Source organism: Sordaria macrospora, chromosome 3, assembly GCF_033870435.1.
Source record: "Sordaria macrospora chromosome 3, complete sequence".
Classification (NCBI taxonomy): domain Eukaryota; kingdom Fungi; phylum Ascomycota; class Sordariomycetes; order Sordariales; family Sordariaceae; genus Sordaria; species Sordaria macrospora.
This window is the reverse complement of record NC_089373.1, coordinates 1,534,767-1,560,125: the sequence shown is the minus strand read 5'-3', so window position 1 is coordinate 1,560,125 and position 25,359 is coordinate 1,534,767. Positions and strand designations below refer to the sequence as shown.

The window sequence follows — 25,359 nt, the reverse complement described above, 5'->3', positions numbered from 1 at the left end:
CGAGGAGGAGCTGGTCAAGCTCTTTTGTACTGCGAGGGAAAAAATTCACAACCCGGTCATCGAAGGCGTTGGAAATTTTGCTCGGCTGCTCTCAGCGCCCACACGGCCCAGTGACTGGATCAACGACTCCAGCGGGACCTCCAGTGGCACCGCGGGGGGGCCACTTTCCACCCACTGAGAGCAGCCGCATGCACGGTAAGTGGGGCGCCGAGCAAGCTCCGCACGAGCCACTTCCTCAAGGCACTTGGCGGACGAAGGCGGGGAGGCCTGGGAAGTGAACTCTTCCTCCTTCGACCCGTTTCCTCCGGCCACCTCACACCGAGAACTCCGAGCGGCCCCCTCGACCCGGACTCGACGACCACCCTCGAGACAGCGAAGCGAGGCAAGGCGAGAGATCCAAAACATCCGGGAAGCCCATTTCCGTTCTGAACTCTGCGACTGCACGTGACTCCACTTTGCCATCCAGGGACCCTTTGTTGTTTTCTACATGTTGCACAAAGCGCAACCGATCCCTGCCTGGACAGCCTGGGGTCCTGTTCGGCCTGGACTTTTTTTGGTGGCAGCTGGGTGACCGGCTGTGGTTTGTCAATGAGAATGGCCTGAATGGGTGAGGGGAGGGGAAGGCGGGCTCGGGCGGGTAATGCGTAACGATGGGCTGTGACGGCATCGGGGGAGTGGATGCGCTGCTGGAATCGGCCTGTTACTACGGTTACGTATTGCGCTACTTTGAGAGGTATTTAAAACAACAACCTAGCGAGGTTGTCAGAGGCATATATCTTGATGCTTCTCTCCAATGTTCGAGATGAAATCGCATGCTGTAGATCTTGTTTGTTTCTGAGACTATTCGTTATATGCCAAATCACCTCAGTCGTCGCGCGCATCCATGGATCGAACAGTCAAACATCCACTCGTATGTATCCGATGATGTACCTCTCTGGCCATGGAGGTACTTGAAGAGTGGAGGAGGGGTTGAGGTACCTTGACTTATTTACAGCCTAGGTTTAACTCTTTTTCTCTGTAAGCTTACACTGACTACCCCTACTTCATCATCACCAAAATAAAAGACTCTTTCTCAAAAGTTTGACTCTTTTTGGATTCTTCAATTGCACGTCAGAAAGACTCGGCATGAGTTTACCCATTGGTCAAGGTGCTGTCTAAGTGGGTGGCGACCTCAATTGTTAATGGAAAGGGACTTTGACGCGGGTTTGCGACTACAGAAGCAATGACGAACAGGTCGGACGGGCATCTCCTATCATTCTCCTAGACAACTAACATCTTCACTTCCATTGACTTCCTAATTCCAACTCACCAGCTCTTTAACCATCCTGCATTGTAATCCAATCTAGGCACATCAACGTCTCTCTCTCTCTCTCCTTCTCTCATTGTACCCAATCCCACATCAAGATACAAAGATACCCCGACATTTCGCAATCCGACGACGCCTCCCATTCGAGTTTCCACGCGATCCTTCCAGCTGCTTCCTCCTCCTTTGACATCCCCTCCCTCGACGACAAACCCGATAACCACCGACAGCGCGGAATTGTGCATGGTCATCGCCAACTGGTCTGGAATTGCCCGGTTAAAATAAACCCGCCAAGACTTTCACACAATGACTGTCAAGGACGATGTGTAAGCTGATGCCGGACTTTATTCAACGAGCTACACCCGGTGCCCCCCTCCCATCATCCCCGACAATCGCCATCACTTTCGTACCTGGAATAGGTTCTTTTACTGATAGAGAGGATGTGATTTTCAAGTTACCATGCGACCGAAAACCTGATTCTGCCCAAGCCTCGACGCCGCTACCGCACCAGTGTCCATCCTAGGTACGTCCTGGGTTTCTCCCCATGGCGACACGACAACGTGGCACCCGGCAGCTAATATCAGATTTGTAGTCACTGGCAGTTGCGCTCCATGGTGGGCGTCGAGGGCAATGACATAGTCTATTTTCCCGGAGGAAGGGACAGCACCGAGGTCCAGAGACTAAACACCACGACCCAAGAGATCGAAACCATCAAGCGCCTTCCTTTCCAGCCTAGATGTCTGGTCGCACGGAATGGGTGGATCTGCTGTGGTGGCGAGACGGGCGAGTTTACGGCGATACATGTCCGCGAAAGAAGCCCTCAGAACGATGCCAACGCGCCGCTCAACACGGGTTCAGACGACCAGGTTCCCGGTCAGGAGCTGCTGGACGAACTCAGCCATGGCTTGGACGATGAGGATCCGGTAGCAGTCGCGCGGGCGCTAGCTCGAGAACATATCTTAATTGCTGCACGAGGCAATGCGAACAACGATAACAAGAACCTGTCTGTCACAAGCAAAAAGTTCGGCAAACAGCGGGTGAACTGCATTACTCTGTGGTTTCCACCGACCTTGGTACCGGCTGCGCCAGGCGCATACAACGAACCAATTGCCGTTCTTTCAAATAATGACAACTCGGTTGCTTGTGTCAGTTTGTGGGAAGAGGAGGCCTTGGATGAGATCGCATACCCAGACTGTGTCAACCGTGCTGTCATCTCCCCGGACGGCCGGCTCCTCATCGCCATAAGTGATGACCCTTACCTATACGTACACGAAAGGGTCGAGAAGGATGAACCGTGGACGAACAGTTACCGTCTGCACCGAACACACAAATGGGTCCTGCTGCGTAAAGTTCCTTTGAAAAGTCAAAGCAAAGATGATCGGTCTGAAAACAGGTATGTCCATCGCCTTCCGTTCGCATTTTGCCATGTTTCTGCAGTACTCTGACACCGTACTAGGGGAAGTTTTGCTGCGTGCTTTTCCAGTACAGGGAATTATCTGGCCATCGGGACTCAATATGGAATTATATCTGTGTTCGATGTTGCAGCCTTCTCCGTCTCTGGGTTAGATCCCCTCATAACGAGCTTCGGCTCGTCCAGGCCACATGCTGAGCTGGGCGCCATCCGCGACATGGCCTTTGCTCCGGGGTCTGCGGACCTCCTGGCATGGACCGAAGACCGCGGCCATGTTGGTGTTGCCGACCTCCGAACCGGCTTCATATCGCGGCAAATCCTGGATCTGGACCAACGAGACGACTACGACCACGTCATGATATCCGATAGAAGCGCTATCGACCCCCGCCTCCTCCTCCTCGCAGCAGCTTCCAGTGATGAACATGAGGTCTTAGCATCCGCTTCATCAACTCGCATCCTAGAAGCCCTCGAAGCTGCCGGTAGACGGCATCGCTCAAATAGAGAACATCGGGATTCGCTAGCGTCAGGTCCGTTCGCTCCTAATGAACTGGAGGTACTTGATGCGATGCGGGCAGAACGTAGAGAACGAGATGCCGCTAACTCAGGCGGAGGAGGAGGAACCGCGACCGGAAGGAGAACCAATACTTCGATCTGGCGTGATGATCCATCAACCCGCTCAGGTGGAGGAGCAGGAGCAGGAGACACCCAGCAATCTTCTGGGAGTAGCGAGCAGTCCTCCCGTGAGCGTGGAAGTGGTGACTTGAGAACCGCTCGCGACGCTAATAGGACACTATCTACCTACCGTGAGTACGCAGATGTCGTCACCGGGGTCCCTCGTCGCGCAGCTACATCGCTACGAACATCCGCCAGCACCGGCGCAGGTGCAACGGGTGGGGGTAGTACTTATCCCGACCGGAACATCCAGATGCGAGCAAACATACAGGCATTACGGGAAGCAGATGACCAAGCTACCGCCGCCGACCATCTTCGTATTCTCAGTTCCATTGCTAGATTAGGAGCAGGAGGAGAGCGAGGAGATCGAATCCACCCACCTAACCGGACCGCTGGCATCACCGGTACCACCACCAACAATAACCAAACGCAAACTGCATCAGACGTAGCAGCAGAGAGGCGAGCCCTCACCCTCTCCTCGCGCATCATGGCGAACCCAAGCTTATTATCCCCCACCAGCAGAAACATCGCATCTAACATAAGTACGAACACAAACACTACCAACAACCTCGGTGCCGCCGCCACTCTACAGCAGCTCTACTACACCCTCGGCCTCGAGGACACGATCCCCTACGACAGCTTCAGCAGGACTCTTCCCGAGCTCGACGGCTCCGCCCGCAGGCTCCGCCATGCTAGCCTGCGCGAGTGGGATGATCACCCCACCAGAAGAGCGTTTGGGGCGCTGTATATGAGTAGGAGGGAGCCGGATCCGCATGATACGGCGGGCTTGTGTTGGAGTGAGGATGGGAGGGTTTTGTAAGTTTCTTTCTGCCTTGCCCTGTCTTGCCTTTTCTTCTTCGGTCATGTTATGCTTGCTTCGAATGGGAAGTTGGGTCTGGTCTGGTCTGGTCTGGTCTGGCATTGTTTGCTAATACATTTTGACTCAAAACAGGTTCGTCGGCGCCGAAGACGGGATTTACGAGTTCCATGTGAATTTGCTACAGAGGAGTCTGTTTCCTAGTTTGGAGTATCGTTAGTGTTTCTTACTGTGCTCACGGGACTCACCGGGTTCATACAACAACGCCGGAATACTGAATGGGAACATTGGGGTGGACGATACTCCCCTTTTGATGTTGATGATTTCGGGGTATCATGCCATTCAAGAAACCGACACACACACACGCGTATTTTCCTTGGCTGTTTTGGCGTTTGGTATGGGCTTGATGAAGGGACGAAAGGAAATGAGGCGGTTTCGACAACATTTGGCAACAATTTTACCTTGCTCCCTTTGGGCTGAAACATGAACAAGTATATGGACATAGGAACCTCTTTATAGTTAGAAACGAACGAGCGAACGAGCGAACGAACGAACAAATATGGGAAGTGGGACGTGGGGCGCAGCTGATAGGCTGGAGTGTCTTTTGGCTGTGGAATGATGAAATATCTCTCGAGATGGTACTAAGCAAAGGGAGGACGAACCTGACAGCGGATGTATATCAAAAGGCTTAAGTCTGAGATGTGTTGTGTTTGCATCTGAATTGTGATGATGGAAGATGGCTACTACAAATTGTTCGGCCAGTGGATAACGTTGTTAGGTTCATAGCCTAAAAGTAATCGAGGTGAAGATTGTTGTATATGTAGTGTTATTCAAAAGTACTTCTTAACTCTCGAAGAGGAATTGAATGGTTTTATCCTGAGTTATTTCTCAGAATGTTCCGACGTTATCTAACTGTCCCGCCACTTGTTACGGATATCACTGTCACTGCTCGTCACCTCAAGTGAATGGCAAGAGATCATAATAATAACACGAATAACATTATGGGTTCGCGATGTCCCAGTATTAAGAAATGTTATGATGTGATGTATCTCCCGTCCTAATTCAATCTTTCCACCCCATCCATTTAATTCCATTCCACTTCAAACTCTCACCTCCCTTCATAGCATTGGTAACCAACCACCAATGCCCGTAACAAAACGGCACCCTGTGGAGGGAGGTATTATCCGCCAGAAAACGCCTGTAAGCCACACCGGCCATGTCCTGTCCTGTCCACTTAAACTAACAAACTGTTGAGTCGTCTCCCCTTTTGTTGTGTGGATACTCCATAGGCTTCACATTCTTGCATGCCCTGAAAAATAGGACACGTGCCTGTTTTGGAGGGCCCTTAAGGCCCGACATAACCCCTTAAAACGCCGTTATCGTAAATCATTTGTTCCTTCATCTAAGCATACGGATGAGGAAAGGCTGAGGAGCTTCTCATCACTCAGCAATCGCTTCCTCCTGGTGCGACTGCGAAGGGGCATTCATCTTGGGACGTTCTACATCTGAGATAGACGTCGAGCGATGAAGACCCGAAGCGTGAGTAGGTTCATGGGTGATGGCAACGTCTTTTCCTGATGATTCGGCTAGCTGACGTTCTGCACATTCATTTGTTAGCACCAATGATCCTTCAGATAACAGAAGATTTGAGGATGATAATATACCCAATTCGCGAATACGATGCCTCAACATCTGATTCTCCCTGACAAGCATCTGCGTCTCTGCCTGATAAAAGGCACTCTCATCCCTTCCTCCCAGGGCCCACTGGTCCATGCTGTCTGCACTAATCGACGTGGCGCGCACCCTAGGCGAAGCGCCTCTACTCGGCGTTCTGGACCGAGCCTTGTTGAGGTCGTTGTTGTTGCTGCGAGGGAAGTCGAACGAACCGCGGGGGTGGGGCAGGTAGCCCGGTGACTTGGGGATCGATGTTCCAGAAACTCCTCCCATCAGTGGTGTCGAGCTGTGATTAGGCGTGTCCCGTCCGGAGTTATCGTCGCTGATGGCGCCCGAAGATTGCTGGCGCTGAAGCTGGGATTGTAACCTCCGGATTTCACTGAGCAGACGGTTCACCTGGTACTCCTGCTCGTTCTCAAGCTCCTGGTGAAGCTCTCCGAGGCTAGGAGCCCGGTTGTGCTGCTGAGAGCGGCCGGGGATGGGCTGGGGCGAGCTGACGGATGATGGCTTGGAGCTGTCTGAAATCATTTCGCCAGGAGCTGGTATCGAGGGGTCGTTCATCTGGAGGTTCATGAGAACTTGTGATTGGCGACGACCGGCGCTGGGAATCTTGGGGGTCTGAGATGTATTAAGCGGGCTGGTGGTAGAGCCTAGATGGGAAGCAGGTGTCAGCAGGGTGATTTCAGAGTCATAGTTTGGCGTTTAGTCACGAACCTCGTAGTGAATCCTTGCGCTGAAGACCAGCGTTGAGGGTAGCTGCGGCCTGAAGGGAAACAGAGCCTGACCTGGGGGACGGCGAGGGAGATGCCTCCCTATTCTGGCCCAGAGGGGAATGGGTGCGGATTGACGACGACATGCTGGTACGTTTAGGTATCTCGAGGTTTGGTGTTGACGAAGATGGAGAAAGAGAAGCGTCTGGATCGGAGCCCATGTTGCTGTCGGAGCTCGTCTTGTTAATAGCTAGGCTAAGCTATTGAAGGTGGTATAGAGGTAATCGGGTCGCGTCGGCAAACGGAGGCGGCTAGGTGCAACGGCAAGGGCACGCTGTGACTGAGCAATCGAGGTATGCTTGGTTTGGATCAAACAGATTGGCCGGTGAATGAGTTACAGGGTGCCGTTAACGGAGTTGGAGAATGAGTCTCGAGACCGCGGAGAGGGTGTTCGGGTGTCCGTAACACGGCTGAAAGTGGCCAGTTTCACGTCACTAACTGGAGAGCACCGGCCCAGCAATGGCCCACCAGTGAGGTAATGGCGAGGCGGGACGGAAGGCCGAGAACAGTGGAGATCTTTAGGTGAGGTGATACGGGACGTTGCGATGTTAAAGAGGAGGAAATTGAATGATGATATTGGTAGATGTGATAAGATGGTCTAGGATCTCGTCTCTCCTCAGGTTCCTTTAAACAGGTTAAAAACGGATGAAGATGGACAATTTTAAAGCCGCCCATGTGTGGAAGGGAAGGATCTCTTGATGTTTCGGCTGTTTGGATGCAAGAAAATGCTTGGCATTGTCGAAGGTTTGCTGCGCCGAGCTGCTTCACCTTCCATGCCACCCCGCCATGCATCGCGGCTGGAAACAGCCAGAACATCGTCCACGGGGCGCATGATCGCAGGTGCAGCCACCTGTAACGGCTGTCTCACAGGCCACAAGGACCCCTAAGAATCTTGGCACATCCTCTGCCACCGGCATAAAGTGGAATGACGAAGACTTCCATCCTGTCCGCGTGCAACTTTTCACCCAGCATCATTCGAGATCTGACTGACCAAGGGTCGAACTTGTTGAGATCTATGCAAAATGGGGCAACAGGACTCTTTGTTAGGGTCGAGTCCAGGTTCGTGACCTCTTCTGAGGCGTTGGGGACGTCTAATCAGCCGCGCTACTCGGCGAAACCCGCATGTCCCTAACAACAACATGGAACCTTGAAAGCGGTCATGCTAGGCAATCCATCGGTACGCAGTAGAGCAACGTTATGATATAACACGCCCGCTTGCTCGAAAAAACCATTCGAATTGCTCGAAAACCAGTCCAGAATATACAAGAACTCAGCAGCTTTCCGGTCACACACTGAAACACAATAGCGACGGGATATTCCATTAGGGTCCAACCTCAACATAAGCTGGCCGCCTAGCCGAGACAAGGACAGCATCACGAGAGGACATGACTGATATTGAGGTCAGGTGTTTGAAAGGAAACTAACGGACGAGCCATACCTACCTATCCCAAAACAGGCAACCATAATCGTTACCGAGGTGGGACTTTCTCTTGGTTTCACACCTGAACAATCCCAAAGGCAATGGAATCCAATCACGTTTCGTCGGAACCCCGAGATTCTTCTTTTTTACGACTGTCAAAATGGATGACCGTCAAAGCATCAACGTTGCCGAGGAAATGCGGAAGCAAGCTGACGTTGGAAGCTGGCGGGAAAAGGCTTGGAATAACAACTTGCAGCACGTGAAGTTGTATGTGAATTCGCAGCTACCTACGTGAGGTCATGTTCTGATGTTGAAATATGCATGATGACAACACTGAACAGCACGGGTGGTCGTTGTTAGTAAGTGCGGGAAAGGCCGGCGTTAGGCCCGCATCTCGGATTCCCCACTTCTGGTGGAGTTGTCCCGACCTCCGACGGCGGGCAACCCGACTTCGGAACCATGCGCACGACCGCATTCCGTCTCCGCAAAGACCCGTGACTTACCCGTATACTCCAACAAGCCTACAATAACAGCTACCAACTCTCACCATGTCACTCATCCTCACACAGAGAGGTCGACTCGCGACAGCAGCAACAGCAACATTACGAAATGCAGTTACGTCATCGCTCATGTCGATAACACGGACTGGTCATCATCACCATGACAGTTCCCGTCTCTTCTCCCACACTTCCGCCTTCAACGCCGACTTCACCCACGCCGTAATAGGTGGCGGCGTAGTCGGCCTCGCCATCGCGCAGCAACTAGCCCGGCGGTCCTCCTCATTCTCCACCCTCCTCCTGGAGCGGCACCAAGCCGTCGGCACCGAGACCTCCTCGCGCAACAGCGAAGTGATCCATGCCGGCATCTACTACGGCGCGGGCACGCTCAAGACGGAACTCTGTATCCGGGGCAAGAACTTGCTCTACGAGCTCTGTGAAAAGCACTCAGTCCCCCACAAGCGCGTGGGCAAATGGATCGTCGCCCAAAACCAGGCCCAGCGCGAGGCACTCCAGCGTATCCACGATTTCTGCGTCAACGAGATTAACGTGCCCGTGCGCTGGGTATCAGCCGAGGAAGCGCAGCGACGTGAGCCGGCTGTGCGTGCCGAGGCTGGGATTCTCGAATCTCCCACCACAGGTATTGTTGATTCACATTCCCTGATGGTCTGTCTCCAAGGCCGGCTCGAGGAAGCAGGCGGGACGGTGGCACTCGCCAGCGTCGTCACGGCCATTCGGCCCCTCGGCGGCAACGGAAAAGAAGGCTGGGAACTCACGGTCCGCGACACCACGGGCACCGGCGAGACCTCCACCATCACCGCCCAAACCATCATCAACTCCGCCGGCTTGGGAGCCGTGGATATTTACAACATGATCGTCCCCCCTTCCCAGGCAAAACAAATGTTTTATGCTAAAGGGAACTACTTCTCTTATCCTGCCTCTTCCCCGAAAGTCTCAACCCTCATCTACCCCGCCCCCGAACCGGGGGCCGGCGGTCTAGGCACGCACCTGACGCTCGACCTGGCGGGGAGGATCAAGTTCGGCCCGGACGTGGAGTGGGTCGATTCTCCCAATGACTTGGCTGTCAACTCAGCTAGGTTACCCGAGGCGATCGAAACAGTCAAAAAGTACTTGCCGGACTTGGACGAGACGCAGCTGCAGCCGGACTACGCGGGCATCAGGCCGAAGCTGGGCAAGGCGGGCGCGGTGGCGCAGGGGAAGGGGTTTGTGGACTTCGTGATAAGGAAGGAGGAAGGGTATGAGGGGTGGGTGAACTTGTTGAATATTGAGAGTCCAGGGTTGACGAGCTCGTTGGCTATTGCCGAGAAGGTGGAGGGGTTGTTGTATGGGTGGATTGATGAGTGAGTTGGTGAGTGAGTGTTTGGGTGGGTAATGAGGTCAAGTACTTACCTAGGAGATGTAGCATAATAGGTAGGTAGGTGGGTAGGTGTTCCATGTTTCTGGGATGGAACTTGGATGTTCCGTTGAGTGATGAGAGCCGTGATATGTGATGGATAGTGAGGATGTCAGGACGGACCAGGCGTTCACTATATCTCCCAAATACACAACGATGGCATCATATCTCTGCCGGAAACGCCTGTATTATGACAACATGCCCACTTCTTTAGGTCCGTTTGATCTCTTCTGTTCCGAATACATATGCTTTCATAATGTTTCTCACACAGCATCAAGTCTTTTAGATCTCCACAGCGCAAAAGGTCTTATTACTGTAGGTTTATCTGGTGAAGGTCATGACCTCCCGGAGAACCTACTTGTCAAACGAGTCTGCCCACTTTTTGTTTTGCAACTGCCGAATGTTCGTTGGGGCTTGTTTTCACTACTTGTTCCAAACCCACGACGAGAGATGCCTGCTTGCACTGACATCTTATTCTCACCAAGCATCGTCTTCGAAACTGCCGTCTCGAACCTGCTGTCTCAAACCCCTCGAGGTAATCATAGAGCAAACATCTCGGACACGACCCAACCGGAAACCAGACTTCAATGTGTACACAGTACTGACCGATGTGAACACCCGACTCGAATGCAACCGGCCGATCTTCCGGACCCCGGCTCGCCTGACCCACTCCGATACGGCCTTGGCATTCCGCATGACCTCTCGAGCCTCTCTGTCGGGTTTCGGAGCTTTGCACCACCGGACGGACTCCACTTTCGGCCGTTTGGACCAAGTACAGGTAGGAACTACCTACGGTTTCCTGCCTTCACTTACACGTGCGGAAGCCTTTTTATTTTATTTTCTCTATTCTGCTCACACAAGCACAAACCTCTTTGTACTTCGCTTTTCCGATTTTTCTGTCCACTGGTTCATTACACTATCACTGCCCAAGTGCACCGTTGCTTATGCCGTGGCCGGGCATGGTGGCCCGTGACTCGTGGCTAGTTGTGGCCCTGTGAGTGTGGCCCACTCCAGCCGGCACACGTGTGAGCTGATGCCGATCATCGCCGCAAGTACCACGCTAGGAGATACCGATGGAAAATGCCAAGAGCACCCCAAGGAACCCGAAGTCCCGAACGGATAAAAGGTGAGCTTGCCTTGCTTGCTGAGTTGGGAAGGGGGTCAATCGGAAAAAAAAAAAAAACCTCAAACTTGGCTAGTATGAACCTGTAGTAGTACAAGTGCAAGTGTAAAGTGTGCTGAGGATGGGTAAGTGCTTTATGCTTGTGTCTGGTGTTTCTTGGTGTGCTGTTGATTCCAACTAAAGACGGGGAGCGACACATCCTCGACATCGTGGACTCACTTTTTAGGGTTGGTTGTAAGTGGGAATGGGGTCACGCTTTTCTCTCTTCGTCCCTGTGTGACGGTTCCGTTCAGGGCTTACGAGCGTGGCGGTCAGATGCATAACCGTACCGTCCCAATGGCACGGGATAGGTAATCATCAAACATGGGCTTTCCTGTCTCGAGGCGCTGAGGAGTCTGTTGGGAGAGATTGTGTGTGACATAGGGCATGTGGGAATGGGGGGATGGGAGGACAAACCCCTCATTTCTGGTGATACAAATATTTCGGCCGTCATGCTGCTCCCTTCTCTGCATTGCAGCTTGCTTGGGCGAGTCGAGATGCTGGTAGGCCATCTTGACGGGACAGAGCGGTGGTACACATATCAATAAGGTGGTTTATGTGCTGATGGCTGCCCGGAAACGGGAAGAGAAACGCGCTAATGCAGGAACAGTGAGTTACGAGGTGTGAAGAGGGGTGGCATCCCGAACGTAATTAAATGTTCAATGTGCCTGCTGTTGTGGTGTTTGCGCCAACATAGTGATGAATGGTTGGTGTTGTGATGCTTGGATAGTTCAGCATTCCTGAAGTTCTTCGAATGATGATGTTGGAAGTTGGAAACTCATCAGCTAAGCGTCTTTCGAGTGGCATCCGGTCAAGTAGGAAATCTCTCTACCTGCGAAGCTCCCGCCCGCCAGCGCTGCAGCCACCCGATGGAAAGCAGCAGAGAAGTTTCAACGAAGTGGGGAGAAGCCATGCCGTTATACATGATTTGCCCGCCCTGAACGCCTCCGTCGGCTTGCCATGAGGAGATGGTCATGCGTGGCTTGAAGGGAACTGCTATTTTCATCGCCTTTTTACGGACGTACCGCGTGCGTCCGAGAATCTGAAGGTCTCAGAAAGCTGATGTGCAGCAGGTGTTGAAAGGGTCGTGGCATCATCTGTGTAACTCGGGGGAGGGTGGTGGTCGAATCATGATGCACCAAAGAAACGTGGGATGACTTTGGTTTCCCAGTTTGGTGGCACAATGTTCAATAATCGGGGATTTTTGTCTTGCAACTGGGAAGATGCTTGTGTTGGCAAGGTGATCCGTTGGTGGACCGGTGTTTTGGAGTTGGTGCATGGTTGGTCTGGATGCGACTGCTATCACCAACGGCCCCAGACTGTTCTCCCGCTTCCAGCAGCAGGTGTTCATCCGAACAATGTAGCGGGTAGTGGGTATCCCAGTTTGCCTGCTGTTCCACCATGCTTTTTTGGAACGTGTATAAGTCGAAGATTAATGTTTGCTTGCGTAATCAACAGCGGTATTGGTGGTGAGATTTGCCGCGCTGTGGTTTTCGTTATTCGAGCCAGGGCTGGAGGTGAAGGCCTTTTGAGATGGGAAAGGTGCCGCTGGCAAGCCTCAACCTCAGTAGCGGAATGTAGCTAGCCGAGACTCGTGTTTCCATCAGACGCGAGGACGGCTGAAATTTCATGTTTCCTTGTGTGATGACGGTGGTGATGATGATGGGGAGTGGGGGCAACCTCAACACTCTGAGAGGACAAGAGAACGTGAAGCGGACACGGGGGCAGCGGCAAAGGCAGGAAATGAAGGTTAATCTGGTGAACGACTTCAACTGGCTCCTACCCAGAAAAACAGGCGCCGATATCCTTACTCAGCGGCTGCCGAACTGCCGTCTTTTGCTTCTTGAACCCACTGGCCCATCAAACATGTCAGTGGATGGGGTATACGGGGCAGTAGATCTTCATCACCAGGGGCCAGATCTGATGCCCAACCTGGTGTTTAGAGCATGGCAGATGGAATTCAGGATGGATTCAGGTTGCAACTTGCAACTTTGGAGGACGATGATCGATATGATCCATAGGGCGAGACCTGGGCGGAGGAAGTTAGAGAACTGACAGAACAATCGCACCCCTTCCCTGCAGGCGCGCACGCCGGTGGCATTGGGTGGATTCACGATGCCGAAAAGTCGTGGACCCACTCAAATGCCACCTTTGAATTCGCATTCGCTGGGCGTCAGGGGCTTCCTCGCTCCTGGCCCTTGTCCACCACTGTATTCTGCCCCATATTTATCAATGACAGTTTCAACTTTTTGGCAATGGAACCGTGTTTTTATGGTTCGCGACTGCCTCGTTGCTTCTCTTCTGCAAGGCTTTTGATTAGACTGCATGATGAGAGAACGTCAGCTGTGGAAATTTTCACCGTGCCCGACGTTGTGTACGTACGAAGCAGGTATTGATATGTAATGCTCCCGGGATTAGAGGTGCATAGAGGTATGTATGGTTCCTGAGGTCGGGATGAGTTGCGAACGGTCTTTTCCACTTGATGTCTTTGAATTCGGCTTCTGCTGTCATCTCAACGCCTAACGGCCCGTCCTGTTAGCGCGCTGAAATTAGACACACAACGCTTCCATGACCCGAGGCCGGAACGAGAGGACATCGGCTCACACAAGACAAAGCTGTAGAGACTAGAGAGCGCCTAACGTCCATTGTAATGTCTAGAGCACTTGACCGGCCAGGGTGGCTGTTGGCTGGCGAAGAATCAGTGAATTCAGTCCAGTGACTCTTGTGGTGAGGGCCCTGGAGCAGAACTCCCGAGATGTCACGATCACCGACCCCTGGCCCGCATCTCAGCCTACCAGACACGCCAATCCCACGACTGCATGTCTGGGAAATGTCGAGTCGTTCAGCGTCGCTCAGTCCCAAGGCCCATTGTTGCACATGGCGGGAATGGAGCCCCACTAGCCCATCTCTAGGCCATGGGAGCCATTAGATCCAACATTGGATTGTCTGCATGCGTGAAAAAGGTAATTAGCTTACACCCGACACGCCCTGGAATAGCACCAGTCCCTGTGGTTTTCCCTGTCGTCCCCAGAGGAATCTTTCAATTAATATACTGAACGGCCGTCTGCCCGAATCCTCCTTCATCCCGCCCGCCCACGTTCCGAACTGGGACTCCCTTTCACACGCCGAGCTGGCTCTTTCCCATCTCTCTGACGTATAATTTGGCTGGTTGGGCCTGTCCTGTCAAATATAATTTCCGTCGACCTGTCCAGTCCTGTCCACAGTTTCGACTCTCGCTTCCACACCCCGTGATGCAAAAAAGGGCATGATTGCCAGGGAACGCGCCTGCCGCCAGCTTTGCCTACTAACTGAGTGGTACCGTACCGAGCGTACTTGCTCTCGTTTTTCTGTTTTTTGCTTTTGTTGGTACCACTGAGGCCATCGTCCCTCCCTGGTAGACGACCCATCCATACACAGAGAACCCGCCCCATTTCGACCCAGCGATACCCATCGAACCAAACTTAACCAAACCTTTTCCCACCTGATTTCCAATCTTGGCCTTCCGCTTTCAGATTTGGGAAATCTTCTCGCGCCTGGATTTGACGCCCCGGATTCCCACGGTCCAGGTTCTCATTATCGTATCCAACAGATCTCCATGTTTATTATTACTACCACGGCCGGATACCCTCTTCGAATCTGACCGATCCCAGTCCCCCGTCGTCCGTCCCTCGACCCGGCCTTTTGGTCCTTCCATTTACAAGCCCACCTCGCGGCACCTTGCACTCATTTTTTTCTTCAAGCAACAAAGGAAGGAATTCAACAACTACCATCGACTCCCATTGCCCTGCATGGGTACATCCAACAAACATTCTTTTCACTCTCAACTACCACCACCACATCATCGCAGCGCCAGCGTGCTGTCCCTTGTGTGGCGGTGAGTACCAGGAACTTTTGCGCCCTGATCGTCACCGCATACCAAACCACATACTCAGGACCTGACACCGCCAGGGTTGGCTCCCTCCGCAGCCATGTCTGAGCCACATCATCATCACCACGACCAAGGGGAGGACGTCGAAGGAGTACCCTCACGGCAGGAGGCGGGCAGCAGGTTAAATAAGAGGGACTCGAAGCTAGGATTGAGGAACTTGTTTCATCGAAACAGATCAGCCACCGAAGCGGAACGAATGTCGACTGTCGCCCCGAGAGAAACGCAAACGAGATCCGGAGGTCTGCGCGCCTCCATCGCCAGTGTCAGCCACTGGCCGTATGGACTGCATCACAGCCATGGCCATGCCCAGCGGTCCGAGGTGACGTTATCCGGGTCCGGATCCCCTCTCACACCTACCTTCCCGGGCCCGACTTTGAAACACAAGAAATCAGCAAGTAATGTGCGTGGACACGCATCGCCTAGAACATCAAGGGGATCCCTGGCTGCTTGGGATCCACCAACACTTTGCCAAGTTTATCCCCAGGCCATCAAGCAAGCTCGTCTTCCTGCCTGTACCGCTTCAGCTGAGGCTATACTCAGGCTGCATCAACATAAGGGCATTTTCTCGATTGGCGACACTTTCGGATCAGGCTCAGCAACAACCGCAGACGGGGCAGCTCCGTCGACAGCAGGTGACAAGTCCGAGAGAGGGAGGAGGAGGCACCGCCGCAATACCTCTGGATCAGTTGCCCTGAGATTAGACTGGACGACCAAGTTTTTCGTGCTTATCTCGGGATATTTGCTCCAGTACACCGGGGATGGGCCCTTGGACCGTCTGCCGGAGAAGGTCTTGCCGTTGGGAAAGGACTCGGCTGCCTTTGTGAGCGATGTTATTCCAGGACGCCACTGGGTGCTGCAGATAACCGCCACGGCTGATTCGGACTCTGCCGCCCCGTCATCTCACGCCAGCTCATTGCTTGCGCGACTACCCTTTCGGGGCCAGGACAAAAGACAGGCCTCCAATCTCTTAATGGTGTTCGAGAATGCGGCCGATATGGAGAGTTGGCTGGCCACGCTTAGAAACGCAATTGAAGGCCTCGGAGGAAGGAAGAAGCTTTCCGAGACAGGAAACATGAATGTTGATAACGAAGCTTCAGAGCTCCGAAGCCAGACAAGCCAAAGAACCTTGGTAGTTGGCGATTATGGTGGAGCCACATCTCATGAGTCGTGGGACGAACGCCAGAGCACCTCAAACCCGGATATCAACATGGACTTCGCTGATGCTGAAGGGACACGAGGTCAGTCTTTTGACGAGGCCGCGTCCACCGCTAGCGTGATCTCACATGATGGTAGACAGTTAGACGGACTCAGGGATAGCACCCAGCGGTTTTCATATCTGTCATCCGGTCAGCGTACAGTCCTCACATCAGCTGGATCATCACCGGCATGCTCGCCTGTCCGCGACTCTTTTGCAAGCCTTCAGGACTCGATACCAGAGCTCACCGCCCTCGATGACCAACCCCGACCGCGACCAAGACCGAATGCATCGGCAATCAGTGACAGGAGACAGTCACTTCAGACGATGAATCATCTCCTCGAAATCCGTCTGGCCACCTCCCGGCCTGTTTCGGGTTCGAGTGCGTGGAATTTCGATCCCAGCAGCCCTTCAAGCTCCAGCAAACGATCCAGTAAGCGTTACTCGCTCGCTAGGTCAACAAAATCTCTTCCGGAAGAGGAAGCTGAACCATCTTCTCCGCCCCCACCGCTACCTTCTCAGATTCGCGGCGGTTCACGAAGACCCCCGCCCTCGGCTCTCTGCCTCAACTCACGCCCGTTATCTTTTGTAGAGGATCAACCGTCACCTGCGTCGCCGCTTGATGAGAACGGTATTCCAATCGAAGTAACCGTTGAAACAGCACGAGAGGCGGAGTCACTCTTCTCGTCTTGGGGGTTGCCAGATGCAACCAAGCAACGCTCTAACAGCCGCGAGGACTGGGAAAACCTCTCTCCCACGCAGCCTGTCACACAAGGTAGCCCTGAGAAGAGGTCGGGTTATTTCCAGGCCGAAGGCATCCCATCGGCGATTCCTGCGACATCAGTGGCTTTCCAAGACATGCTCAGATCCACCTCATCCATCGGCAACCACCCGGGTAGCCCAACAAAACGCGTCGATAGAAGAAGATTCAGTCTGCAGTCTCAGCTGTCAGAGAGGTCAAGCGAAACTGGTCGCAGTTTCCTCGACCTGAGTGACCTAGGTGACCACCTCGGTGATCTTCCCCAGATATCTTCGACTTCACTCTCGAAGCCGGGATCGAGACCAGGGCCACATTTTAGGTCGATGTCGGTTGCCAACGGCTTGGGTCCGCGACGGAGCATGACACAGCTGGTAGAAGGTCCTCCGCCTGCTCCTCCGCCAAACCGAGCCCTTCCTCCGATCCCTCCCCCGCCGAACCGTGCCCTTCCTCCGATCCCGAGAAAATCGTCACTTCAGGTCTGTCAGTCAGCGGCTTCTCCTTGAGCTGTGACTTTGAGTTGCCCGTATCTGGTGCCATATTATCATCCTACGCATCGCCATTTCTGGACGTCTGGGCAGAACGACGACTGAGGCTTCCGAGTATCAGTAAGTAACAATACTTGCAGAGCGAAAGGCGTCCGGGGATCCAACTGTCTAAAGATAAACCGTCGCCAAACCGACGATTGATTCCGTTACCATTTCCTTTGTCTCTCTTTTGTCAAGGTCGGGTTCAATCAAAAAAAAGAAGATACCGGTTAGATGGATGGAATAAGGATGCAGGAAGCAAGATACCAGATACCCAGGTGATGAGGGTACATTTATACCACCGGCGACGTCCGGAACGTAACGTGTGAACGATCTCCTTTGTCAAGTTGATTTGGTGCGGGTTTTGTCTTTTAACATATACCTTGTATTATGTAATGTTGTGTACCTACTGCGTATGTAGGTGAAATTAATTGAGGAGGTGAAGGGGCTTGCTTGTGGTGGGCAAGGGCGGGGTGGTTTTCGATTTCCAGTCAGAGGAAGGAGCTCGGTAGCTCCGCTACCATGTCAGAAGAGCTGATGCCCGGCAGGATCCGCGGCTAAGCTAAATATCAGCGAGTTTAGTGTGATCAAATAAGAGTTCATGGAGAAATCTGAATCGATTCCAACTTTCAAAATGAGTGCCAAACGTCGACTTTTTTGTAACCAACTGAACCAAGGTGCGAATTGTACTTGGGGGTTGTAGTGGTGGGACTTTTTCTAAGAGGGGGTTGACGAAAGAGTCCCAGGCCGTACCACAACCCCCTAGTAGTGTCGAGAGAGTCGAGCACTCGAGCTCCATCTTGCGGCGCCCTGTCCCTGGAAGCGCAACGTCCGGGTTAGGGTTGTGATGCCTGTGATGCCCCACTAATGGATGCGAAGCAACCCAAAGCGGATAATGAAAGAAGGGGCAACAGCTCTCGACGCCTGGATGCGACCAGTCCTGCTTTGTCAAAGAAACTGCATCTGTGAGGGATCGTACTGATATTTGCTTGTGTAAATCTGGTGCCTTGATGTTGTTCGTAGAGTACAGCGGTGTTAGCTGCCAAACAGGGTGATTTTACTGCAAAAGCCGAGTCAGCGGGACAATTTTTGCCCCACACTCAAATATCCAAAAATTCGAACCTCAAAAAAATCGGGGGGGGGGGGGGGAAAACTGCCCTGGCTTTTCAAACTTGAGCCCCACCAAAAATCGCCGCCAAACCAGAGCAACGTCAACCCATCGCGACGACAACCCACGGCCATTTCTGCCATCCACCGCACCCATCACCAGACAAGCCGAACCAGCGGATTCATATCGATCACACACTCTCAAGATGGCTACCCTCCAACAGAAGTCAGTTCTCCTCCGTTTGCCTCGACAGCAATTGCCCGTCCGCACCCACGCCCCCGATTTCCCCGATCGCCATTTTCCGGCCGTGCTTTCACAACCCAACACGTGTGCGTTTGATTTGTCGGAGAGCAAGAGTTTAACATAGTGTTCGCGACCATACAGGCACGATTGGGCCGACGATGACGAGCTCGAGGAGACCTCCACCGAACTCCCGCCCCCCCAGAAGATCACCAACAAGGATGGCAGCACGACCATCATCGAGTACCGCCTGAACGACAACGGCCAGAAGGTCAAGACTACACGACGCATCCGCTACATCACCCACCGCGAGGTCGTCAACCCCCGCGTCGCCGACCGCAAGTCGTGGGCCAAGTTCGGCCTCAGCGCCAAGGACGGCGCCGGTCCGGCCCCCGACACCACCTCGGTCGGCGAGAACATCATCTTCAAGCCTTCCTTCAACTGGCGCCAGGACGCCAAGGACGAGAGCAAGGACCCCAACGCCCAGGCCATGAAGGACAAGCTGAAGGACAAGAAGGTCAAGTGCCGTATCTGCAACGGCGAGCATTTCACCGCCCGCTGTCCCTACAAGGACACCATGGCCCCTATCGGCGAGGCCGGCGCTGCCGCCGACGCCGCCGCTTCTGCTGCTGATGAGGCTGCTGCCGCTTCCCAGGGCACGGCGGGTGCTGGCAAGAAGGGCTCGTACGTGCCACCTGCGCTGCGTGGCGCCGGCGGTGCTGCGGCTGCTGGAGAGAGGATGGGCGGCAAGTACGGCGAGCGCGACGATCTCGCCACTCTCAGAGTTACCAACGTACGTTTCCCCCTTTATTCCCGGAGGAGGAGGAGGAGGAGGAAAAGAGGGAAAAGAGGGCAAGGAGGAAGGAGGGGAAAAGGGAGCGGCGAAAGCTGTTTTCCTCCAACAACGAGAGGGTTTTTGAACGGGGATGATACGTGCTAACATTGCTTTCTATGCTCTAGGTCTCCGAGATGGCCGAGGAACAAGAGCTTCGCGATATGTTCGAGCGGTTCGGTCGCGTCACTCGTGTCTTCCTTGCCAAGGATCGCGACACGGGTCTTGCCAAGGGCTTCGCTTTCATCAGTTTCGCGGATCGTAGCGACGCTGTCAAGGCTTGCGCCAAGATGGACGGTTTCGGTTTCAGGCATTTGATTCTCAGGGTCGAGTTCGCGAAGAAGGCTGCGTAAATTTGAGGTGGCTGTGGTCTTCTAGGCGCATGAGGAGGAGATTGAGGAAATGCGATGAAGGAAGGAGGTTATCAGAGCGATTTACTACGGATCCTTAATGCGGTCTGGACAGAAGGAGTGCGTCACAAAAATGAGAAAAGGACTCCTTGATACAACTACTACGATCTGGTACTATCACATCTTGCTATTGGAGTTCATACTAATGGGGAAGGAGCGGCAAAATGTGTTACTTGGTCAAAATATTTCTTTTTGCCTTTGAAATATACCAGGCAAAGGTGTGGATATTTGAATGTTGGTTGGTGCTATGGGTGACGGACCGACCGCTGAGCAATGTTGATAAAATAATATATAGCGCGGGGGGGTGGTTGTTACGAACTTATGAGGATACACGGACCAACCATGGCTTTGGTAACACAACCGGCCTAAACGGGTTAGGCCGTGCCAGGCCGTGTCACACACCAAGCCAGGACGGACCAGAGAACGCATGCAGAACGCTCACGGTGAACGAAGTGCTCACGGCGAGCAGACGCTCACGGGGTGAGCAGGTGCTCACGAAGTGAGCAAGTGAGCAAGTGAGCGAAGCATCACCAGTGAGCAGGCGCGCATTAGACAGACCTATGGGGCTCGACAAGAGCATCCGGAGACAGATATCTCGCAGAGGGCGAGCAGGTATAAAGGGACTACGGGAGAACTCAGATTGTCAGATACTTCGACAGTAGTCAATTGATCATTATCACCGAGACTAGTATCAACACGAGCATACTTGTTGTGAACTATTTAGCTTCACCGAACGTCTTCTGATAGTGTTTACCTTCAGCTATCCCACTTAGGCAGATCAGACTGCCGTTCGTCACAGTGGTTCTGGAAAACCATCTCTTGTATTATTTTACAGTTATTAAATATTTTCAATACGAAATAGTCTTATGAATATATAGTGTATAAAGTATAAGAGTTAATCAAATGACTATATGCTATAAAAAGTACTTTAGTATAAATAACTTGATAAGTGTAAATATTTTAACATATTATAAATTCGGCTAAATAATTCTTATCGAAATATATTTATTTTATACGAATTAAACTAATTTCATTAATTATTCTTTTATATATTAATCTTCTTTTCAAATAAAAACCAATTTTCTAAAAGAAAGCTTATTTTAATTTAAGAAATTTAATTTTAATATAAGAATAAATGTATAAAAGTGTTTGCTGCAATGCCCTAACTGGCCTATAATAATAGCACTAGTATAAAGATGCTACAGTAAACTATGCACTTGTAGCAGGGCGGAGCGGAAGCGGTAGGAAGTGTCATAGGTTGACATTGGCTATATAGTGTGCATTCCGAGTTCTGCCTTGCAAGCAGAACATCGTCCTATCTTTTGTAGGTTTGGCCGTCTGGGCATATGCACCTCAGCCTGTCATACATTTTGTTCGGAAGGAATTTCCGTATTAAACGATATTTAATTAGCTGAAGACTAAATTTACTTGAATATTACTAAAACCTTAATAAAGAATTTATTACAATTGATTGTATTATAAGAGATAAAACGGATAAGAATTATATTACTATAATTAATAGTTTAAAAGACTATCATTTAAATAATAAAGACGTTGCTGCTTTTCTTTAGCCGGGATACTTTTCTTTTATAGTTAATGAATTGATTTGTATATACTACCCAAACGGGGCAAAAACTTTATATATTTCCTATAATTGTATTTACATCATTTTCAAATTAATATACGACGGAAAATACTACTTTAGCAAAAAGTAAATATTTTATAAAATAATACGTATGTAATTACCCGTTTATTAATTTTAATTAAGTGAATTAAATAGTTCTAATTAGTAAATTCCAATCAATTCATTCTAAATTCAAAAATACTTTACTTACACGTATTATAACTATTATCTTTATCATTGAGCTCCCTTAAATACCTTCCAAAAATTCCCCTTGAAAATTCTAAAAATATAATATTCTCAATTTATTTATAGCAGTAACTGATATTGTTTCTAAGTAAACGCTACTAGTACCTAGCTATTCTACTTAAATCATTAAAATAGGAAATAATAATTGTATAATTGTTAATTTCAAGCAATTAATAATTCTCATTAGAAATTATATCGAATTGTAATAGAAAGCATATTTCTTATTTTTAATAAAGAATACAGAAAGCCTTAGGTACTAAACTACTAATGATTATAGTATACTACTGTCACAGGGGTAGCCTGTGTCGTTGCACGTGATTGGTTACGTGCCTTGTGCCAGCGCACAGCAGCTTCTGAGACTGCTGTCGCTGTCAGTAGGCTGGCTATGACGGCTCCCAGCCATGGACCCACAATTGAGCCCACAGCTGGACTGCCCTCATAAGGCCAGCCTTCTAAGTACTTGTCTGCACTCTCTTCCTTTCTCCTTCGTGCAATTACGCATATTCACATCTACCATCGACCCTTTGCCCGTGATAACTACTCCTAAGAAAATAGCATATCGGAAAGTAAAAATTGAAGTATCGAAATTGCAATCTAATTTTAATATTTAATTATCAACACGGCGTCATTGCAATAGAGAAGCGGAGGGTTTTCATCCGGCTATGGTACGGTTTTTCCTACCGACTAAGAACGGAAGCAGCACCGCATACTCACTAGGTAGACTATGTAAATAGTTTAGCGTGATAAGATAATAAATAAATAAGTATTTAATTAGTCTAACAAGTTAAAACTATTGCTAATTCTATCTCTCTAATAGAGATGATAGCTCAGTTAGGAAGATTTGAGCTTGGTTTACCTTCGGTGTCATCTGAAAGGTCATAGGTTTGGATCATGCTCTTCTCACTTCTATCCGGTTTTTAAAAAAATCAAAAAAATCGGATGGATTCTCCCCCACTTTTCTAGTTATAAGAGACTGATACGGGAATCGTGGGATTTACACTCAATACAGAGGGTCATGAGAGTGAGGCCATATTGTGTGTAAATAAAGGGTAATGAAGAGATTCTCTTTAAAGAAAGGCCTGGCTTCCAGCCAGCCGTCTGCCCGCAGTAGATATGCAGTGCAGCGAGCTAGGTAGCCCGAGCGCTGGGCAACGGCTGGGCAGGCACCGGAGCCTCCATGGCAGCCCAGCTAATCTGGGCTGTCATAACTAGTCTAAGCTATAAAACAAAATATGGCCAACGATACCAGAAATCCAGGGATTCCAGTATCAGAGACGTTAAAGATGATGTCGAGCTCACTCTAGTTCTTAGCTTACCCATGAATACACGTGACTAGGCACGTGTAGAAAATCTCTTCCTTGAGCTTAGTAATAAATCGCTATCTCTCTCATCCAAAATCCTGGCCTCACAACGTCTTACAGGCAGCTGACTAGCCAATTGGCGAAGAAATCTAGTACCACGAGTAAGACCTCTCCTTCTCCACTTCTGAACCCTAAAGATAGGATAAAAAAAAATCACCTGGCGTATACTCGAAGCAACCAAAGCGTAAGGTAGAAGAGGAGAGGAGGAGGAGGGCGAGATCTTAGTATACCAGCTAATCAGAAGTAACGAAGTTTACTGGAACGAAAAAAGAGATAACAATAAGAACGGATGACAAACATCAAAGCAACTACGGCTTCCCGGGCTCTCATGATGAGACGGGATGAAAGTTCGGATTTAGGGTTACAGTTGGAAATGGAGAAGCTGAGGGTTTTCATCTAGTATTCAACAACACGGTTTTTTCCTTAGACTAAGAAAGAAAGCAGCACCGCTGTCATGGCGTAACTAGAGGGCACGTTGTGTACGATTTGATTAACTTAGACTAAGAATAAGAAGCTAAAGAGGGAAGAAATCTCAAAAGGAAACGCTTGATGCCAGAGCTGGGTTTTATATCCAGACCACAGGCGACAACCAGTGACAGCCAAACTCGTGAATAAAATAACCCAATTAAACAGCACTCATGTGAATGGGAACCTTGATGGCAGGCATGTGACAGCCCAAATAGTGCTAGCCGTCATAGAAACCTAAAGTTAGAAAGAGGATTAGGAAGAAGATTACCTAAGCTAAGAAGAAAGATGAAAGTACTACTGAAAATAGTAGTTTTTTTTATATATAAACCGGAATTTGCTATTAAATTTATATAATTAGCTATAGAATAAGACACCCGATAGTACAGCTTAATTAAGTAGAGCTAAAAAAATGCCGCAACCGTAGATTAGATGAACCTAATACTGTAGTTCGGATATAGGCCACCGTCTACAGACAGCTAGCAAAGAGTGGAGCCTTGAACCCTTTATAAAAGGGTTTATGGTACGCAGGGCCTTTGGTCCGCAATTCTTACTCCTGCATCTTGCCTTTTTACTTTAATATTCAACTGCTTTTGCATTAAAGATATTTGGAGTTCTAAGCAAATCCGGCATACCATAACACTATTGAATGAAAATGAATTTAGTATAGGAACATTACAATAATAAAAGAACCTAATCTTTTACCAACGATACTTTAATATAATTAAAATCAACTTGAGATTAAAGTTGATTTATATAAATAAAATCTGATTTATTAAATATAATAATGACGATTTTTACACTAAACACCATACTCACAACAAATTTTACAAATATAATGCATTATGCTCATTACGATTATAACGGATTTGACAGTTTCATATTGAAGACCATACTGGACATTATTTTACAGTTGGAAAATTAACCTCCCGCCGGAAAAGAGTCCAGTATGAAGGAGACCATACGAGAGATGGTTTTCCAGAACCCAACCCCCCCCCGCGCGCTATGGTAGACTGGAGCACGGCTTAGCACAGGACATACACTACTAAAACTGGAAGCAGCGAAGCTTTGAGGTGTGTGGTGTTGTCTTCTTGTTCCTCCAAAGCGTATACTCGTGTCGAATAAAGTGAACTCGGCTTTGTTGACACTTTGACACATTATCATTAATACTAGGTAGGTTCGTTCTGTCTATTCAACTCAACACTCGCGACATCAACCATTAAATCGGAAAGCTGACAGAATCTCTCATGAAGTCCCTTCGTCCCTTCATAAACTCCTCCCACTTATCTCAAAAGACCGTAAGTTTGGGCTCTTTCATACCAGCTGAAACGTTCCTTCATCTCTCATTTTCATCTTCTTTCTCATTAACATCATTCCCCCTTTTCTTCCTTCTCATCCACATCATTCCCGTTAAAGGTCGTCACGCTGACTTGTGAAAGTCACTCATCCCTCCGCCCTCCCTCATGAATTCGTGAAATGTGGAAATTGTTAACAAAGGAAACAGGGCTGTTTCCCGGAAAAGTGTT

At 50.3% G+C, this 25,359-nt stretch overlaps 6 protein-coding genes across 6 annotated transcripts; 4 read left to right on the top strand and 2 right to left on the bottom strand.

Moving 5' to 3' along the window:
- Window positions 1–45: 45 nt before the first annotated feature.
- Window positions 46–405, bottom strand: SMAC4_13461 (uncharacterized protein; the record flags this gene model as incomplete). Its single annotated transcript, XM_066091425.1, has 1 exon — window positions 46–405. One exon carries the CDS (start codon window positions 403–405, stop codon window positions 46–48), a length of 360 nt encoding a protein of 119 aa, XP_065946435.1.
- Window positions 406–611: 206 nt separating this feature from the next.
- Window positions 612–5,060, top strand: SMAC4_03782 (uncharacterized protein). Its single transcript, XM_003347636.3, has 5 exons — window positions 612–1,629; window positions 1,758–1,826; window positions 1,896–2,696; window positions 2,760–4,202; window positions 4,339–5,060. Exons 1-5 carry the CDS (start codon window positions 1,610–1,612, stop codon window positions 4,421–4,423), a joined length of 2,418 nt encoding a protein of 805 aa, XP_003347684.3. The 5' UTR covers window positions 612–1,609; the 3' UTR covers window positions 4,424–5,060.
- A 41-nt stretch (window positions 5,061–5,101) lies between these two features.
- On the bottom strand, window positions 5,102–7,375 carry SMAC4_03783 (uncharacterized protein). Its single transcript, XM_003347637.2, has 3 exons — window positions 6,592–7,375; window positions 5,868–6,527; window positions 5,102–5,801 (listed from the first exon to the last, which is right to left on the bottom strand). Exons 1-3 carry the CDS (start codon window positions 6,806–6,808, stop codon window positions 5,644–5,646), a joined length of 1,035 nt encoding a protein of 344 aa, XP_003347685.1. The 5' UTR covers window positions 6,809–7,375; the 3' UTR covers window positions 5,102–5,643.
- Window positions 7,376–8,198: 823 nt separating this feature from the next.
- Window positions 8,199–9,929, top strand: SMAC4_03784 (uncharacterized protein; the record flags this gene model as incomplete). The annotated part of the gene is made up of 1 exon (XM_024655584.2): window positions 8,199–9,929. Exon 1 carries the CDS (start codon window positions 8,616–8,618, stop codon window positions 9,927–9,929), a length of 1,314 nt encoding a protein of 437 aa, XP_024511459.2. The 5' UTR covers window positions 8,199–8,615.
- Window positions 9,930–15,108: 5,179 nt separating this feature from the next.
- Window positions 15,109–18,122, top strand: SMAC4_03785 (uncharacterized protein; the record flags this gene model as incomplete). The annotated part of the gene is made up of 2 exons (XM_003347639.2): window positions 15,109–15,753; window positions 15,817–18,122. 2 exons carry the CDS (start codon window positions 15,109–15,111, stop codon window positions 17,524–17,526), a joined length of 2,355 nt encoding a protein of 784 aa, XP_003347687.1. The 3' UTR covers window positions 17,527–18,122.
- A 564-nt stretch (window positions 18,123–18,686) lies between these two features.
- Window positions 18,687–20,741, top strand: SMAC4_03786 (uncharacterized protein). Its single transcript, XM_003347640.2, has 3 exons — window positions 18,687–18,880; window positions 19,040–19,688; window positions 19,856–20,741. Exons 1-3 carry the CDS (start codon window positions 18,861–18,863, stop codon window positions 20,078–20,080), a joined length of 894 nt encoding a protein of 297 aa, XP_003347688.1. The 5' UTR covers window positions 18,687–18,860; the 3' UTR covers window positions 20,081–20,741.
- The last annotated feature ends 4,618 nt before the right edge of the window (window positions 20,742–25,359 follow it).

What these genes read in the sequence shown, in the direction of transcription:
- SMAC4_03783 (XM_003347637.2), bottom strand. Translation starts at nt 6,808, where the DNA reads ATGGGCTCCGATCCAGACGCTTCTCTTTCTCCATCTTCGTCAACACCA. An exon ending in GCGCAAGGATTCACTACGAG is followed by an intron (nt 6,528 to 6,591) that starts GTTCGTGACTAA and finishes CTTCCCATCTAG; the next exon opens with GCTCTACCACCAGCCCGCTT. An exon ending in GCATCGTATTCGCGAATTGG is followed by an intron (nt 5,802 to 5,867) that starts GTATATTATCAT and finishes ATGAATGTGCAG; the next exon opens with AACGTCAGCTAGCCGAATCA.
- SMAC4_03782 (XM_003347636.3), top strand. Translation starts at nt 1,610, where the DNA reads ATGACTGTCAAGGACGATGT. An exon ending in ATGACTGTCAAGGACGATGT is followed by an intron (nt 1,630 to 1,757) that starts GTAAGCTGATGC and finishes GTGATTTTCAAG; the next exon opens with TTACCATGCGACCGAAAACC. An exon ending in CGCACCAGTGTCCATCCTAG is followed by an intron (nt 1,827 to 1,895) that starts GTACGTCCTGGG and finishes TCAGATTTGTAG; the next exon opens with TCACTGGCAGTTGCGCTCCA.
- SMAC4_03786 (XM_003347640.2), top strand. Translation starts at nt 18,861, where the DNA reads ATGGCTACCCTCCAACAGAA. An exon ending in ATGGCTACCCTCCAACAGAA is followed by an intron (nt 18,881 to 19,039) that starts GTCAGTTCTCCT and finishes GCGACCATACAG; the next exon opens with GCACGATTGGGCCGACGATG. An exon ending in CCACTCTCAGAGTTACCAAC is followed by an intron (nt 19,689 to 19,855) that starts GTACGTTTCCCC and finishes TCTATGCTCTAG; the next exon opens with GTCTCCGAGATGGCCGAGGA.